The sequence below is a fragment of the Bufo gargarizans genome, chromosome 5 (assembly GCF_014858855.1).
Source record: "Bufo gargarizans isolate SCDJY-AF-19 chromosome 5, ASM1485885v1, whole genome shotgun sequence".
In the NCBI taxonomy this organism is placed as follows: Eukaryota; Metazoa; Chordata; class Amphibia; order Anura; family Bufonidae; genus Bufo; species Bufo gargarizans.
The window spans coordinates 447,198,636-447,216,950 of record NC_058084.1 but is presented as its reverse complement, the minus strand read 5'-3'; the positions used below and the strand labels follow the sequence as shown (position 1 = coordinate 447,216,950).

The window sequence follows — 18,315 nt, the reverse complement described above, 5'->3', positions numbered from 1 at the left end:
GCCCTAGACCAGAATGTCGCAGGAAGATGGTTCTGGGCCCAATCTGGGCTACAATTAGAGTCCAAGCATGGTACCGTTATTTGGTTTCTGTGGGGAGATATGTATATCTTCCCTCCCGAGCATCCTAGCATCAAGCCAGGACCACGTGGATGTTTGGCTTTGCCCCAGGATCGAAAAAAGATAACCAAATTCATAATTCCTTATAAAATGTAGGTGCCAAAATGTCTTGGAGGTATCATTGATCCTGGGCAAGGGCTGAGACCTCATGCCGGGGGTTTTCCTGCAGGATTAGCTTGCCTCCAAACTGGCTGGTTTTGGTGTGAAGTTATCCACCTGGGGCCTCCTTGGAACCCTATCTGACAGCAGATGGCTGGGGGGTGAGAACATATTTTGCATGTACACTGACCAAGGTGAATCAAATGACAATCAGGGCTGCCAGTAAATGATAATCCATATTCCTCACAAGCCCGTTTGCCAAACGTCAAGGCGATCTCTGTAATACGGGAACTTAACACTAAATACTATCTGTTATGTGCCATAATGGCCGCCATAAAGTTCAGGAAGTGTTGGATCCACATGCATGCTGGGTCCACTCTGCCTTTTTACCATTTTTGGTGCCATAAAGGCCTCCATTACTTCCAGGGGATGCAGGTACCAACATGCATGCCGAGCCCACTCTATACCTCTCCTGGCTTCCAATGAATGTAGTGAGAGCAGGCTACAGCTTTAGGGCTCATGCAACCGACCGTATGGCTTTTTCAGTGTTTTGCGGTCCGTTTTTTACGGATCTGTTCCTTTTTTTGTTTCCGTTGTGTTTCCGTTTCCTTGCCGTTTTTCCGTATGCCATGTACAGTATACAGTAATTTACATAGAAAAAATTGGGCTGGGCATAACATTTTCAATAGATGGTTCAGCAAGAAAGGATACGGAAGACATACGGATGCATTTCCGTATGTGTTCCGTTTTTTTTGCGGACCCATTGACTTGAATGGAGCCACGGAACGTGATTTGCGGACAAGAATAGGACATGTTCTATCTTTTCACGGTACTGAAATACTGAAACGGAATGCACATGGAGACACTTCAGTTTTCTTTGCTGAACCATTGAAATGAATGGTTCAGTATATGTACCGCATACTGAACTAAAAAAACGGCCAGTATACTGAACGCAAAATACTGTCGTGTGCATGAGCCCTTATACTGAGACTAATTAAAATCAGCCTATGGGGCAGACAGGCTAATCAGGAGTGCACGACTCGCTGGAGTGCCACAGCTCCAGCGCTGTAAATCTGCAAAAAAAGGGGGTTTGTCAGGACATCCCAGTGGATAGGTTATCAGCATCTGATCATTGGAGGTCTGACACCAGGGATCCCCGCCGATCAACTGTTTAAGAAGGCCCAGTGGTCCTGTGGCCTCCTTGCTGCTGAACCTAGACCAGTGACGTCACGACCATTGGTCACGTAGCCTAGGGGCCGCCCAGCCCCATTCACAAAATTCCCTTTATAATAGATTGAACCCACGATGTGAATTTCATGTCAAGTGAGGTACTAATAAGAAGAAGGCTGTTCTTCGCAGGTATGATCCCTGAAATAAATAATAGCAAAATACACAGATTACCCAGCCTGGGAAAGTACAAAGGGTTAAAAATCCAGTTTACTACCATATAACATGTGGTTAGCAGCTGTGACCTTGGCCGATGAAGATGTTCGCATTGGCCACTAGGTGTCTCCCTCACGATGGCCGGCAGCTCCATAACATAGGACGCGTTATCTTACTTGCATTTGATAATGGAATATTATTGATCCCAGAAACATCGATATTTTCCAGACTCTGCTTGACTTAGACCTAAAATGTTTTCGTTTGAAGTGATAAAAAAAAGAGAGAAAATCAATATCAAGAACTGTAACGCCTTATCTAAAGATGATTAAACTTTACTGAAGAGCAACGTGGGAAAACGCGTCAGCAAAGTACACCAAAAACGTCAGACTGAGAGACAGAATTATGGGGTCATCTCACCAGAAGTAGGCATTTTTAGATTGACACTAGCGGAAACCCCCAGCAACCAAGTGTTATTGGAGAAGGAAGCTGCAGGCAGCCATACATTCCCATTGCACTGCCAAGCATGTCATTTAAAGGGGTTGTGCCAAGAATGATAGTTATCCCCTATCCACAGGACAAGAAATAACTATTTATTAATGGGGGGCCCCACGGACGGTTCCCCTAGAGTCGCAGGTCGAGCATGTGCCTTGTCACTAATCATTGTGCATGGGACTGCTGTGAAGTACTCGGCTATCTCCCCTAGAGAATAAATGAAGCGGCGTGGGCGCATGAGCAACCTGCTATTCTATCAGGACGGAGGGACAGGTCTCCCATTCTTGGGATCTGTGGGGTTCCAGCAGTTAGACCCCCATTAATATCTTCTGTCCTGTGGATAGGGGGTAGCAATACTTGGTACAAACCATTTAAGGACGGATCCAATCCATATACTCTAAAGCGAGGTTACAAATGCACCACTGCCCCAGCTCAAGTGCACCCTCCATGTTTGCTTATGTTGTGGGACATTCCCAAATGTTTCCTTAATAGAAAAGCATTGAAGTTGTCGTAATGTCAGCTTGTAGCCCTAGCCTTAAAGGGGTATTCTATCTGTCTGTCCATCTATGTAATTGTTATCATCCTACTATGTAAAATCTTTCTGGCAGGTACGGCGAAAGATGGGAACTTCAGTTAAAGGGATCAGGAAAGACTCCTTATTCTAGGTAATACACTACCAATAAGTATAAAGGGGTTGTCCAGTTACAACTTATCCACTGTCCACAGGAAAGGGGATTTGTCTCTGATCAGCAGGGGTCTGACCGCTGGGGCCCCAACTGGGTTCACGTCCTCCCGTTTGAATGGAGCGACGGAGCCATTTCATATTATTGTTCCTAGCGGAGTGCTTGTACTCTGCTATCTCTGGCGGTCCCATATAGCCGAATGGAGTGGCAGTGCGCCTGCCTTTCTAGCACTCCGAACGGGGGAACACTGCCCGCGTTATCTTGATCTGCAGGAGTCGTGGTCAGATCCCTGCCGATCAGACACTGGATAAGTTTTTGTGATGTGATGACCCCTTTCATGTGTGTGATGCATTTATATGACAGCCTTTGGTCCTTTAACTTTATCTGAAGCTGGCCATACACATTAGGCCTCATGCACACGACCATATGTATTTTGTGGTCCATAAACCGTGGATCCACAAAATGCGGATATTGTCTGTGAGCCATCTGCATTTTTTTTGCTGACTCATTGGACCAAAATAGGGCATATTCTATAATTTGCGGAATGGACATATGGAAGCAGAGAGTCCCAAGATATAAATTTAACCCCTATCCACAGGGTAAGGAATAAGTATGTGAAGTTTTTATGTGAAACATTTATACACTGCCTGTCCCCAAAAAAGTAGCCACCTGGATTTAACTAAGCAGATAGGTATGAGCCTCCTATTGGATAATTACTGCATGGGCGATTATCTTTCAGCTGACAACAAGTTATTTAACCCGACTGGTGCAATGAGTTGCTTCTCATTTCTTAAACAACCATGTCGAAAGACACATCTCGTGGTCGTGGAAAAGATGTTAGTCTGTTTGAGAAGGGTCAAATCATTGGCATGCATCAAGCAGAGAAAACATCTAAGGAGATTGCAGAAACTACTAAAATTGGGTTAAAAACTGTCCAACGCATTATTAAAAACTGCAAGGATAGTGGGGACCCATCGTATACGAGGAACAAATGTGGCGGGGAAAAAATCCTGAATAATTGTGATCGGTGATCACTTAAACGTTTGGTGAAATCAAATCAAAGAAAAACAACAGTAGAACTCAGGGCTATGTTTAATAGTGAAAGTAAGAGCATTTCCACACGCACAATGCAAAGGGAACTCAAGGGATTGGGACTGAACAGCTGTGTAGCCGTAAGAAAACCACTAATCAGTGAGGCAAACCAGAGAAAAAGGCTTCAGTTTGCTAGGGAGCATAAAGATTGGACTCTGGAGCAATGGAAGAAGGTCATGTGGTCTGATGAGTCCAGATTTACCCTGTTCCAGAGTAATGGGCGCATCAGGGTAAGAAGAGAGGCAGATGAAGTGATGCACCCATCATGCCTAGTGCCTACTGTATAAGTCTGTGGGGGCAGTGCTATGATCTGGGGTTGCTGCAGTTGGTCAGGTCTAGGTTCAGCAACAGTATGTGCTCCAAGAAGGAGGTCAGCGACTACCTGAACATACTGAATGACCAGGTTATTCCATCAATGGATTTGTTCTTCCCTGATGGCACGGGCATATTCCAAGATGACAATGCCAGGATTCAACGGGCTCAAATCGTGAAAGAGTGGTTCAGGGAGCATGAGACATCATCTTCACACATGGATTGGCCACCACAGAGTCCAGGCCTTAACCCCATTGAGAATCTTTTTTTTTTGGTGGCAACTTTTTTTTTGGACAGGCAGTGTATTTTATAAGATATAGATTTTTTTATTTTATTTCCCATGTCCCATATTTTTGAACAGTAATCCTAAAACCATGCAGTTTTTACACTGGCCACTAGACTTAGTGTCAAGACTTCCTGTTCTTTTAGAGGCGCCGGCCTCTCCATAACTTCGGTGCATCCATCGCCAGTACATTTAGTAAGACGGCTTCCTTCCTATCTTAAATTTAGACCATTTTCAATGCCTAAAGCAGGCAAAAAAAATGATGAATGAGACGGGCCTGCCGGCCTGTTCCCTTTACCGCCCGTGCCACACCTACAATTGTAGTGCATGTAATAGAAATAAAAATAGCGAGAGGGGGCGGCACCGCCGATGTCTCCAAGTAAATAGTGGATTCCCATGAATACCTGTCTGTATCAGCAAGGACTATGGTGCTCAGCCACAAAAACACAAGAAGTTCTTACGTAATATGGGTAGGTACGCAAAAGGCGGCACTCACCACTGCAATATAAAACTTCCTTTTTTCTTCCATCTGGATATAATAAAATTCGGACTGGGGCGGACCCTTGTCTCTTACACAGAACGCGAAGTGGCGACGACCGAGGCTCATTCATAATTTTTTTTGCCTGTTTTAGGCATTGAAAATGGTACCTACCCGTATTACCCACAATTTTAGTTCTGGAAGCCTAATTTAGGCGTATTTCAGAATAGTAAATGACCCCCAATGTACAGGAGAGGACACTACTGACGTCTATGGGAGAGTTTTCTAGGCATGCTCTGTGACCTAGGCAGAAGTCTAGGTAGAATATAAGCAGTGATATCACCTATTGTGAATGGTGGATCCTGTGTTATCTTTACAGAGATGATACCTGTCATTGTAATGCTGTGTGTGATGATAATAAAATAGCTACTGAAAAGTTATCGATACAGAACAGGACGGCTGAAGATTACGCCTAGTGGCCAGTGGGAAAACTGCACTAATTTAGATATATTTTGAAATATAGCTAGTGACATGGAAAATTAAAACAAAAATTTAGAAAAATATGGGGTCATTTAGGATTAGATATATGCCACTTTTTGGCGTCTATTTGTTACAGAAGTTATTTGTGGCAAAATCTGCGACTTTTGAAAATAGTAGGCTGCTCACGCCAGTGCTGAAAAAAGTGGGCGTGGGCCGGCAGCCCTGTCTCAATTATCATTTTCTACACCAGTTTTTGGCGTAGAAAATGACTTAAATCTACACCAGCAAGGGAGTTGGCTTGGGTTATCCAAGACTATTAAATGTCCCCCATAATCCCGGTCTCCTCACAGTGAATATACTTACCTGCTCCCCGCGCCCTGCGCCACTCCTGGTCCCTGCACCGCCGCTGCTTCTCCCCGTGCTTGGATGAGAACATCAACGTTGTGAGGGGCCCGGGCATATGGGGGACATTTAATAGTCTTAGATAACCCCTTTAAGCTTGGTGTACACCGGAGGACCATGTGCAGAAGTTATGTAGAGGCCTGCCTCAAATCTGCAGCAAAAAAGTCTTGTTTTTCCTAAAAGAAGTCTGCCACATCTCAGTGTGGTCAAAATCTACACATTTATAATAACATAAGTAATATTTGGTAATTTATTCCTAGGACTGGAGATGGGAGAGCTGTGCTGCGCTCCTCTGTAAGAGAGTTCCTGTGCAGCGAGGCCATGCACTACCTGGGTGTTCCCACCAGCAGAGCCGCCAGGTACTTATATACATCTCAGTCTACGCTGCCTGATGGGTGAACCCATTACTTTACAATGGGCAGGTCACTTAGCTTTCTCTTATAACATTTCTGAAAGAAGGTGGAGTTATTCATTAACCTGTTATAGAGGTCACTAATGGATTATAGACTAGGCCTCCGCATTTTTATCGTGGCCTAGTCTAAGCACTGCATGGGTCTTGAGAAGAGGTAGGCTTCTGCTTTAAAGGGAACCTGTCACCTGGATTTTGTGTATAGAGCTGAGGACATGGGTTTCTAGATGGCCGCTAGCACATCCGCAATACCCAGTCCCCATAGCTCTGTGTGCTTTTATTGTGTAAAAAAAACGAATTGATACATATGCAAATTGACCTGAGATGAGTCCTGTATATGACTCATCTCAGGGACAGGACTCATCTCAGGTTAATTTGCATATGTATCAAATAGTTTTTTTTACACAATAAAAGCACACAGAGCTATGGGGACTGGGTATTGTGGATGTGCTAGCGGCCATCTAGCAGCCCATGTCCTCAGCTCTATACATCAAATCCCTGGTGACAGGTACCCTTTAATGGGGCGGTTTACTGGAAGCGCTGATCTGGGCTGTTTAATGGCTTAGATGTCGCGGTCAATAGCGACCGCAATATCTAAGTGGTTTAGAGGGAGGGAGCTCCCTCTCTCAGGCATTGGCACTGCCGCGAATGAGATCACAGGGTAGAGATGTCTGAGTATGGTATCTGGAGGCCTAATGAAGGCCTTCAGGCCTGCCCTCAGTGATTGCCCATACCTGAAAGTGCCTGTATAGTACTTATCAGAAGATCGCATGTCAAAGTCCACTTGTGGGACTAAAAATAAAAAGTTAAAGTTAAAAGATACACCTTTTCCATTTAAAAATGCTTTTAAATAAAAATAAAATCCCCTTCCACACTACACAATTAACATGTAATTTATCCTGCATGGTGCCAAAAAAAGGCGATCAAAAAGTTTTAGGTACCCTAAAATGAAACCAATGAAAACTACAAGCCAAACAAAAACCAAGCCTTTACACAGCTCTTTAGAAAGTAGACCCAAAAATGAACAACATAAAAACTCAGTAGCAGAATTGCTGTTTTTTTCAATTCCCCCCTTCCCCCCACAAAGAGTCAATAAAAATCAGTTATAAAAATCTGATGAAATAGGTCATCAGTATCTGATCAGTGGTGGTCTGACACCCGGGACCCCCCCCCCGATCAGATGTTTGAGAGGGCACCGCCACTTCCTTCCCTTTGCTTTCCTTTGGCCAGTGACGTTCATGTGTGATGTGGCCTAGTGAATGGGGCTGAGCGCGATACAAAGCACAGGCTCTATACAATGTATGGTGCTGTGCTTAGTAAGCTCACAGGAGCTCCTGTGCCTTCTCTAAACAGCTGATCGGCGGGGGTCCCAGGTGTCAGACCCCCACCGATCAGATACTGATAACCTATCCAGAGGATCTAGTCATCAGTAAAAAAAAATTATGGAAAACCCTTTTAATAAGTAGGTTGTACCCCAAAATGGTGGCATTAAAAACTACAACTTGTCCCGCAAGAAACAAGCCCTCATACGGCGAGGGGAAAAATAAAAAAATGTGTCAGCTCTTGGAATACGACTATGCACTGGTCGCACAAATATTTCCATTTCAGTGCAGTAATTACCATGGCTGAATAGGCAGTATAGCGTTTATTTCTCATCCGTATCATTGGTGGGCACAGGCTTGACCATGGGTATAGCTGTTGCCGCTAGGAGGTGGACACTAAGCGCAAAAAAAGTGTAAGCTCCTCCCCTTCAGCTATACCCTTCCTACAGGGACTAAGCTAAATCACTCCGAAGGTGGTGATCCGGCTGGAGCAGGGGGGCAGCAGACGCCGGACAGGGTCAGGTTCGGGTTCAGTCTGACAACTCCACTGCGGTGGCGTACCTCAATCACCAGGGCGGCGCCCGGCAGCCATGATTCTCAGCTGAGCGGAGAAACATGTTCCGGCGCTGTCAGCAGTTCACATTCCCAGTGTCGACAACTGGATCGCCGACTTCCTCAGCCAGGAGTGTCTCGATCCTGGCGAGTGGGCTCTTCACTCACAGGTCTTTCGAGCCATCTTTTGAGCCAAGAGGTGGGGTCAACCGGACATGGATCTCATGGCCTCCCGCTTCAACAACAAGGTCGAGGACTTTGTTGCATGGTCCAGGGACCCCAGGGCCCTGGCATGCGATGCGCTGGTAATTTCGTGGAGTCAGTTCACGTTTCCTTACGTGTTCCCGCCTCTTCCTCTCATTCCGCATCTCCTCTGGAAGATCAGGTCCGAAGAACTGCCTGTCATTCTCGTGGCCCCCAATTGGCCGCGCCGGGTGTGGCACGTGTCTCTAGTCACACTTCTTGCTGACAAACCCTGGCGTCTTCCTCTTCGGGAGGACCTTCTGTCGCAGGGGCCGATCTGCCACCCGAATTTAGGTTCGCTACATTTAATGGCATGGCTGTTGAAGCTGCTGTACTAAAGGCTTGGGGTTTCTCGGAGGCGGTGGTCCAGACCATCAGGGCCGGCGCTACCATAAGGCAGACCAAGCGGCTGCCTTAGGGCGCGCCCTGCGCAAGGGCGGAAGAATGAATGAATGCTTTTTTATTTTTTCACTTACTTGAACCCGCCTTGCGTGTGCCGCCCGGCGTCCGCGGCGCTCGTCGGGCTCGTAGTCAGGGCAACAGAACAACAGATCATTGGATTATGGATACCACCAGACCCGCCCCCAGCCTGTGTGTGCGGACAGTGCGGCTGTGCAGGCCGTCGTAGTCAGGGCAACAGTAGTGTAGTAGTACACAACAGAATAAAGTTTCAAAGATAGATGAGATAGGCATAGGCAGATTCATTAGGCTCAGCCCGCCACTCAGGCTGCCTCAAGTCACCTGGCTGCACAAGGGGGCGTGACTGACTGGTGGTGTCACTGGTGTGTGAGAGCGGCGGCGGGTAGCGCAGCGGCAGCCGCAGGTACCATAGGCGAGGCTCGAGCTGACTGATTGTGTCTGAGTCAGACAGACACAGGCAGCCGCGCCCGCCAGTAAGATTAGATCAGAATCTGATTTGATTCAGTCATTCAGATCAGAGTTAGACCGTAGACGCACACGCACTTTGGCAGCCAGCACCAGCAGGAGACCTGGTCAGGACAGGTCAGGACTTGTTAGGGTAGGTTCCAATTGAATTTTGAATGTTATTTTATAATAATTAATTTAATATAATAAGATGAGCACCCATGAGCGCAAAGCGCTAGGCAAGCTAGCGCACACACTGACTAGCGCCAGAGCAGAGGCGCTCAGGCTTAGCACGGCATCAATGACGTGTTTAAAAAAATTTATTACAAAACAACAATCATTAATATTGATGCCGTGCTAAGCCTGAGCGCCTCTGCTCTGGCGCTAGTTTGTGTGACGGTGACATGATGGAGCCTGGAGGGAGGGCCGGGGGGACAATGTAAATGTCTTTACTCTGAGTATATCACTGTATGTGACATGGGAATGGGGCTAGGCCGCCAGGAAGAGTCGGCCGGGGGGGGGGGGGGGGGGAGAATGATGTGCCATGGGGCCTGGGGGGGTAAAATGTAACACAATAGGGGGTAATGATGTGATCATGGATGTGGCCAGGGCCGTCCGGGCAGGGGAATAATGATGTGATCATGGATGGGGCCAGGGCCGTCTGGGGGGGGAGGGCGCCAAAATGTAGCTTCGCTTGTGTTGTCAAAAATCCTTGCACCGGCCCTGCAGACCATGATTCGGGCCAGGAAGCCATTGTCTTCCCGAGTCTACCATTGGACTTGGAAGTCCTACTTTAGTTGGTACGAGCGGCATCAGCTGTCTCCCGTTCAGTTCTCCTTGCCGCAGTCTCTTGTCTTTTCTGCAGGCGGGCATGGAATTGGGGCTGGCTCTCATCTCCCTCAAAGGGCAAGTTTCACCTCTCTATTCTTTTTCAGGGGAAGTGGGCATCGCTTTCGGCGGTTCAGACTTTTCTGCAGGGGGTGGCACATGCTGCTCCCCCTTTCCATCCTCCGTTGGATCCTTGGGATTTTAATCTAGTGCTCAACGCTCTCCAGTCTTCTCCGTTTGAGCCTTTGCAGCAGGTGTCTCTTCGCTTCCTGTCCTACAAGGTGGCATTTTTGGTGGCTATTTAACTCTATCTGTAGGGTTTCGGAACTCACAGCTCTGTCATGTTGGTTGCCTTTTCTGGTCCTCCATCAGGATAAGGTAGTCCTTCGTCTTGTTCAGGCCTTCCTTCTGAAGGTGGTGTCGGCATTTCATCTTAATGAGATTATTCTCCCTTCATTTTGTCTGGATCCAGCTCATCCTCGGGAGAGGTCGCTCCACACTCTGGATTTGGTACAGGCCGTTCAGGTGTATCTGTCACAGACGGCGTCTTTCCTGCGGACGGATTCCCTGTTTGTGATTCCGGAAGGGCTGAGACGAGGGCTGGCAGCGTAGAAGACTTCTATTTCCCGATGGTTTCGTTTGGCCATTGCAGAAGCGTACAGCGTTAAGGACCGGGCCCCACCCTTCTGGGTAACTGCTCATTCGGCTCGGGCAGTAGGGGCCTCTTGGACGGTGCATCACGGGGCTTCGGCCCTTCAGGTATGCAAGGTGCGCACTTTCTCGTCGGCTGACGCATCTCTGAGGCGTAGAGTTTTGCAGGCGGCGGTTCTCTGATGGGCAGGAGGGTTCTTTGTTATGCCCACCCCGGGGACTGCTCTGTAACGTCCCATGGTCAAGCCTGTGTCCCCCAATGATACGGATGAGAAAACTAGATTTTTGTACTTAGCGTAAAATCTGTTTCTCTTCCGTTTATTGGGGGACACAGCTCCCACCCATTCTTTGTTTATGGGCCTCTTCGGGCCTGTGTGGTGCTGGGTTTGTATATACTTTGGTTTTCCTGTTTTGTCTTACACCTCCTAGTGCTTTTGCACTAACTGATTTAGCTTAGTCCCTGTAGGAAGGGTATAGCTGAAGGGAGGAGCTCACACTTTTTTGTGCTTAGTGTCTTCCTCCTAGCGGCAACAGGTATACCCAAGGTCAAGCCTGTGTCCCCCAATGAACGGAAGAGAAACAGATTTTACGGTAAGTAGAAAAATCTAGTTTTTATATGATGTGTTTGGTATAATTTCGTCCATTACCTCCTGTTTGGAGAGGGTTCTAATATTCTTAATCATTTATGGTAAGGAAGCTCCATGTTACTCATTTACTAAATATTAATTCTGCAGACAAGGGCTTTGGACAGCTGAGATGTGCCTTACATTACGGTGTAAAGTGTGCCCCCGTACAGTGCCCACCACAGTATGCCCCACCATATAGTATAAGATGTTTGTTCCTCCCACAGCACGTGTCCCCAGAGTTACCCAGAATCCTGGTTATCTGGCTAATGGCTTTTTCTGTTTTGTATAACAGCCTTGTTGTGAGCGACGATGTCGTCTGGAGAGATCAGTTCTACAATGGGAAGGTTACAAAAGAACGGGGTATGTGCTGGAATCCAATGCTACAATAATAATAGGTGTCCACTAACGACGCAGACCAACAATAGTGTCTCTATGTATGTTATTATTATATGTAATTATATTGCTTACAAATGCGATAGTATAATGATTGAAAAGACAACAACTTGGAACACCCTTATGCAAACTCAAATGGTCGTCAGAGAAAGGCCTGTTTCACACTTGCGTTGTTGTTTTCCGGTATTGAGATCCGGCAGAGGATCTCAATACCGGAAGAAAGCATTTCAGTTTAGTCCTCATGCATTCTGAACGGAAAGAGATCTGTTCAAGATGTCTTCCGTTCCGTCATCATTCCGTTTTGGAAAGCAAGCTGAGGTTTTGTGACTGGTCATAAGCACAGGAAATAAACAGATCAATGTTCAGATAAAAAAAAAACAATGTTGGGCTACTTTCAAACTCGCGGATCTGCACAGACGGATCCGTTCAGATAATACAACCGTCTGCATCCATTCAGAACGGATCCGTTTGTATTATCTGTAACATAGCCAAGACGAATCCATCTTGAACACCATTAAAAGTCAATAGAGGACGGATCCGTTTTCTATTGTGCCAGATTGTGTCAGTGAAAACGGATCCGTCCCCATTGACTTACATTGTGTGTCAGAACGGATCCGTTTGCCTCCGCATCGTCAGGCGGACACCAAAACGCTCCAGGCAGCGTTTTGGTGTCCGCCTTTAAAGCGGAATGGAGACGGAACGGAGGCAAACTGAGGCATTCTGAGCGGATCCTTTTCCATTCAGAATGCGGATCCGTTTTGGACCGCTTGTGAGAGCCCTGAACGCATCTCACAAACGGAAAGCCGAAACGCCAGTGTGAAAGTAGCCTAAGTCAATGGTGACGGATCCGTTTTTTTAGGAGCCTTAGGGACGGATCCGTTTTTTTTATTTCACACAACCGCATCCTAACGGAACAGATGCAGCATGATGTGTAAAATCAAAACTGATCAGTTTAGTTCCGGTATTAGATCCTCTGCCGGATCTCTATACCGGAATTAACAACACAAGTGTGTTTGTAGCCTGATGGATAAGACCCATAATACAAGAACACCAGTACAGCGCAGCGCTCCCTCAAGATACAGTGGTCTCAGGAGACAATATTTTCAGCATACAGTGGTCTTTCCTGGGGCATTGTAAGCTGAATCTAGACCCAACATCCAATGCCTCAGATTCAGACCCAACCAATGGACATGGCCATTTTTCTGGTAACACAGCTGTCTAGTAGCTCTTCTGTACAGTACAGTGCGGTACTACGTGTCCTGTACTGCCCTCTGTCCGTGCCAGGTTGAGCAGCTCCTTTGGAAACCAGGTGAGGACGGCTGTATTTTATTTTGCCGGTACACTGTTTGCTATGCAAGACCCTGAAGAAGCTCCTGTCCTCATCATGGACAGTGATTTACACTTCCAGAATCTACTCCTGACTGGTATATGGAGGGACTTGCTTTATCTGTCTTAGTTATTTGCTTAATTTTTCTGAAATCTACATTTTCTCTTATGTTTGGATGGCATTTTGGGGCTTTAGATCCAATTACTAGTTTTCTATACAATTATGGACAACTTAGAATGGTCATCCCCAAACCAATTAATATCGTAACCTAAGGGACCAGTGTATTCAGTAATTCAGGATATACAAACTCAGTTGGACAGCACATCGACTGATAAGGCAGTTAGCTGGTAACACTGATATTTAATAACCTAAGATAAAAAATATATAATCCTCCCTTAGTAACAGCCAAATATAAGGCAATAATCTCAGATCATCATACAGTTGTTTTGCACTTACTGATATTTAACGCTTTCCCGACCAGCGCCGTAATAGTACGGCACTGGCCAGGTCTTTAAAGATGGCGCCAGCTCCTGAGCAGAGTGGGTGTCATAGCCGCGGGTGGCCTGCTTTTTCTTATAGCAGACACCCGTGGCTAATGTCCGCAACCGGCAGTAATAGTGATCACGGACAATCCTGACCACGGCATCTCAGCGCGTGAAACACTGGAAGCGCGCGCTTTCAGTGATGCTCCGGCTCCCTCGTGCGGCGATCGGAGGAGCCGGAGCGTGTGTGCAGCAGCCCCTGTCTTTGTAAATGACAGGAGGCTGCTGCATAGTATTTCCTTTGGAGCCCTTGCCTGTAATAGGGGCCCATAGGAAACTAGCAAATTTCTCATAGACTCCAATGCTAATGTTTGCTTGTTATAGTTTCGTAAGGGAAGTGTAAAAAAATAATAATAATAAAGTTAAAAAAAATAAATAAATATACAATTCAAATCACCACCCTTTTCCCAAAAAAAAAAAAAAAAATAAAATACACATCATGAGTGTCACCATGTGCAAAAACACCCATAATATAAAAATATATTGCCCAAAAGGCAAACAGCAAAACGGAAAAAAGCGTCAAAATGGCCGATTCGCCGTTTTTGGTCCCTTCATAGAAAGTGATCAAAAAGTCCTACACACCCCATAATGGTATCCATGAAAAGTTCAGTTCGCTCCGCAAAAAATTAGTCCCCAAACAGCTCTGTACATATCATTACAAAAAAGTTATAGGGGGCAAAATATGGCGATGAAAAAATTAAACTTATTTTTTCCCACTTTTTTATTATTTTATCACTATCAAAATGCAAGAAAACTATACGTATAAGGTATCGCCGGATTCGTACTGACCTGTAGAATGAAAGTAACTGGTTAGTTTTATTGCACATCAAACGTTGTAAATAAAAAACCCGTATAACTGTGGTGGAATTTTTTATATTTTTTATTTTGCAATTTCACCCCATTTGGATTTTTGTTCCGCTTCCCACTACATCATATGCAATATTAAATGGTGGCGTTGGAAAGTACAACTTGTCCCGCAGAAAACAAGCCCTCATATGGCTATGTAAACAGACAAATAAAAAGTTATGGCTCTGAGAAGGCAGGGAGCGTAAAATGAAAACCCAAAAACTAAAAAACCTCCGGGGTAGAAAGTGTTAAAGTGTTTTTTTTCTTTTCCAGGAGAACAGTATTGACTTACCCTCAGGATAAGTCATGAGTTTCTGAGCGCTGTCATACCAAGCACAGCGCTGCACAGTGTATAGTGGTTGTACATGGTATTGCAGCCCAGGCCCCTTCACTTGAATGGGACTGAGTGACACAGAGGCCATGTGACCGATAAACGTGATGTCCCCGGACTAGGAAGAGGCCGCAGCGCTCACTTCCTGAGGATAGGTCATCACTTTTGTACTCCTGATTTTGATTAATTAAAATGAACATTTGAAAAACTATTAAAACACAATAGTTCCAGGATATAAAGGTAACCCAAACCTAGCGAAGAATTGTAGAAGTAAAGTGACGTTTCTATATCTTTCCTTCCCATGTAGGAGCAGTGGTATTGAGAGTTGCCAAATCTTGGTTTCGTATTGGTTCTCTGGAAATTTTGACTAATTCTGGGGAATTTCACTTGTTGAGGTAAGAGGGATAACGTGTTTGTCACCAGCCCGTAGCAACGAGCAAAGTATTCTTCTGGAATAGTTTCTACGGATAGGATCAAAACATTAAGCTGCATTAATGGGCATCTGTCAGCAGTTCTGTACCTATGACACTGGCTGACCTGTTGCATGGGCACTTGGCAGCTGAAAGCATCTGTGTTGGCCCTTTTTTCATATGTGCCCGCATTGCTGAGAAACATGATGTTTTAATATATGGAAATTAGACTCTAGGAGCAATGGGGTTATTGCCGTTACACCTAGAGGCTCTGCTCCCTCTGCAACTGCCGTGCCCTCTGCACTTTGATTGACAGGACCAGACCAGAGAGATAAAATGCCATCCTGTCTGCCTGGCCTTGTCAATCAAAGTGGAGAGAACGCGGCGGTTGCAGAGAGAGCAGAGCTTATAGGTGTAACGGCAACGCCCCCGTTGCTCCTAGAGTCTCGTTTCCATATATTAAAACATCATTTTTCTCAGCAATGCGGGCACATATGAACATGGGACCAACACAGATGCCTTCAGCTGCCAAGTGCACATGTAACAGGTCAGCCAGTGTCATAGGTACAAAACTGCTGACAGATGCCCAATGTCCACCACTTAAAATAAAAATAAAAAAAATGAGTCCAAATTCCCTGCATAGGCAGAGCTAAACTTCTTGCTGGCTTCAGCTAAAACTGGGTGGAAGAAGGAGCTTACTGCATATGACTAAAGCTGGAATATACCCCCCCCCCCTTCCTCCCTGATTCTGGGAGAAGATGACCATCTAATGCAATGTCCTCAAACTGCGGCCCTCCAGCTGTTGAAAATCTACAACTCCCAGCATGCCCGAACAGCCTACAGGTATCAGCCTACAGCAGGGCATTGTGGGAGTTGTAGTTTTACAACAGCTAGAGGGCCGCATTTTGAGGATGCCTGATCTAATGTGCATGGGGGCTGATGGAAGATCAGGAGATAAAGATCAAGCAGCTGGATTTCCCTTTCTGTTCTTGGGGAGATAAACCACAGCAGATGTGTTTTGCAGCAGTTTGGAGCTTTCATCTGTATGGAACCTGCACAGACTTGCAAGCTCCCAATCCCTCCGCACACGAGGGCTCAGCCATCAGCTATCTAATGTGTGTCGTTGGCCTACACCTTAAGGGAATGTTCACTCGGAGCTTTTTGCAGCTGATTTTGACACTTATCCTTAACTACCTCCTATTGATTTTAATGGGAGTCAGCACTGTTTTTAAACTGTGCTGATTTTTTTCAGCCCGCTGAAATGAGAAGTGTCCTGCCCTATCTTCAGGCAGAATCAGCACTAAAGGTCCTAGTCAATCAATGGTAAGCAGACAAGAATCTAGTCTTCAGCATCCAAATCAGCTCCAAAAACAGCTTGTAATATAACAATCTGCCCAACAAACAAGCTGCTTTTAAGGCAGATTCAGCTCCTGTTTTTTCTCTTTCCTCTGCTTTTAAACCACATGAACACCCCCTAAGTGACCTCGATCATGACATAGCGTGCAGTAAGCTCCTGAGATAGGAGGTAAATCTAAAAAGTTATAAAAAAATTTAAGAAAAATGAAAACCCCCATCTAAGGGTACTTTCACACTTGCGGCAGGACAGATCCGACAGGCTGTTCACCCTGTCAGATCCGTCCTTCCGCTATTTCGCCAGGACCGTCGCTCCGTCCCCATTGACTATAATGGGGACAGGGGCGGATCTCCGGCAGCAGCACGGCAGTGCATGGCGAAAGGCCGCCAGACTAAAAGTCCTGCATGTCCGACTTTTTAGTCCGGCGGCCTCTCACCGCGAACTGCCGTACTGCGCCGGAGCTCCGCCCCCGTCCCCATTATAGTCAATGAGGACGGAGCGGCGGTCCAGCGGCACGGCGAAGTAGCGGAAGGACGGATCTGACAGGGTGAACAGCCTGTCTGATCCGTCCTGCCGCAAGTGTGAAAGTAGCCTTATTAATTATGATGTTTATATTGTCAATAAAAGACTTGTGTAGTTGAACGCCACTATAAGGTCATCTCTGTGCGACAGCTCCGTTATTACACTGCCTTTACAGTATACATTTTGTTTTTTAGGGAATTAGTTGACTTTATCATTAAAGAACACTTTCCAGCTATCATCCGAACAGATCCTAATAGAGTTTTGGTGAGACCACCCCTATATATGCGGTTTATATACTGTATATATACCTATTATTGTTATTTTATCATGTTGATGCCACTCATGTTAAAGGCATTCTCTAACCAAGTGTAATCAGCGTAGGGCGTGTTCACACATAAGATTTTTGACCAGGATTTTTGTGCAGTTTCTGTACTGAAATCCACCTCTTATCAGTATACACCTGTATATATCTCTGTGTAAGGGTGTATACAGGGATAGCCATCAGTCACTAAGAAGATGGCCCCGTTGTACAACTGAGCTCAGAAAGAGCCGACTTATAAATGTATAAATTACAGTGGTCATTTACGAAGAGATATACGCCACGTTTTGGCGTATATCTGTTGGAGATTGTGGCGTGGCATGGGCGGGGAAAAAAGCACGCCCGTCTCCTGTTTTAGGCCTAGAAAATGCTCTAAATCTACACCAACAAGGGAGCTGGCGTAGATTGAAACAAGTGTAAAGTCCGCCTAAATTATTTAGAGGCCGGCACCTCTACATAACTTAGGGGGATGAACCGCCAGCACAAGATGGACGAAGTCCGGCGTCTAAATCACCGGTCTTCATAAATGTCCCCTTAGAAGTTTTGCTGAATCTCACCTGAACTATATATCAATCTGCTCAGCTCCTTCTGCTCTGTGAGGTGCTGCCTGTAGATCGCACGCCATTTCTTGGTGACAGGTTCTTTTTAACATGCACTTTATAATATACGGTTAGTTGTACCGCAATCTGGGACTTCGCCCTGCTCACACCAGGTCTAAAATTGTGAGTGTGGTGGGGAAGGGGGCAGCTAGTAGGCCCGTCTCATTCATCATTTTTCACGCCTGTTTTAGGTATAGAAAATGGTCTAAATGTAGACGGCTAGGAAGCATTTAGAACTATTCAAGAAGTAATCACGTTTTGAATTGTTTGATGGGGACTGCCCCTTCCCGCCCTAACGTATCTGGAGGATCGTGAGCTGTCTGATCTATGCTTTGTTACATTTAGAACTGGCGCTG

The 18,315-nt window shown here is 45.9% G+C and overlaps 1 protein-coding gene across 4 annotated transcripts in view; it reads left to right on the top strand.

The window, feature by feature from the left end:
- The window catches only part of LOC122938033 (protein adenylyltransferase SelO-like), a 47,620-nt gene that overhangs the window by 11,572 nt on the left and 17,733 nt on the right, over positions 1-18,315 (top strand). For 3 of the 4 annotated variants that reach the window (XM_044293298.1, XM_044293297.1, XM_044293296.1), the window contains exons 6-10: positions 2,700-2,756; positions 6,082-6,180; positions 11,609-11,676; positions 15,063-15,150; positions 17,236-17,305. In XM_044293298.1, coding sequence (XP_044149233.1) covers positions 2,700-2,756; positions 6,082-6,180; positions 11,609-11,676; positions 15,063-15,150; positions 17,236-17,305 — 382 coding nt within the window. The remainder of the gene's footprint in view (positions 1-2,699; positions 2,757-6,081; positions 6,181-11,608; positions 11,677-15,062; positions 15,151-17,235; positions 17,306-18,315) is intronic. The other variant, XM_044293299.1, reaches the window with a different exon arrangement.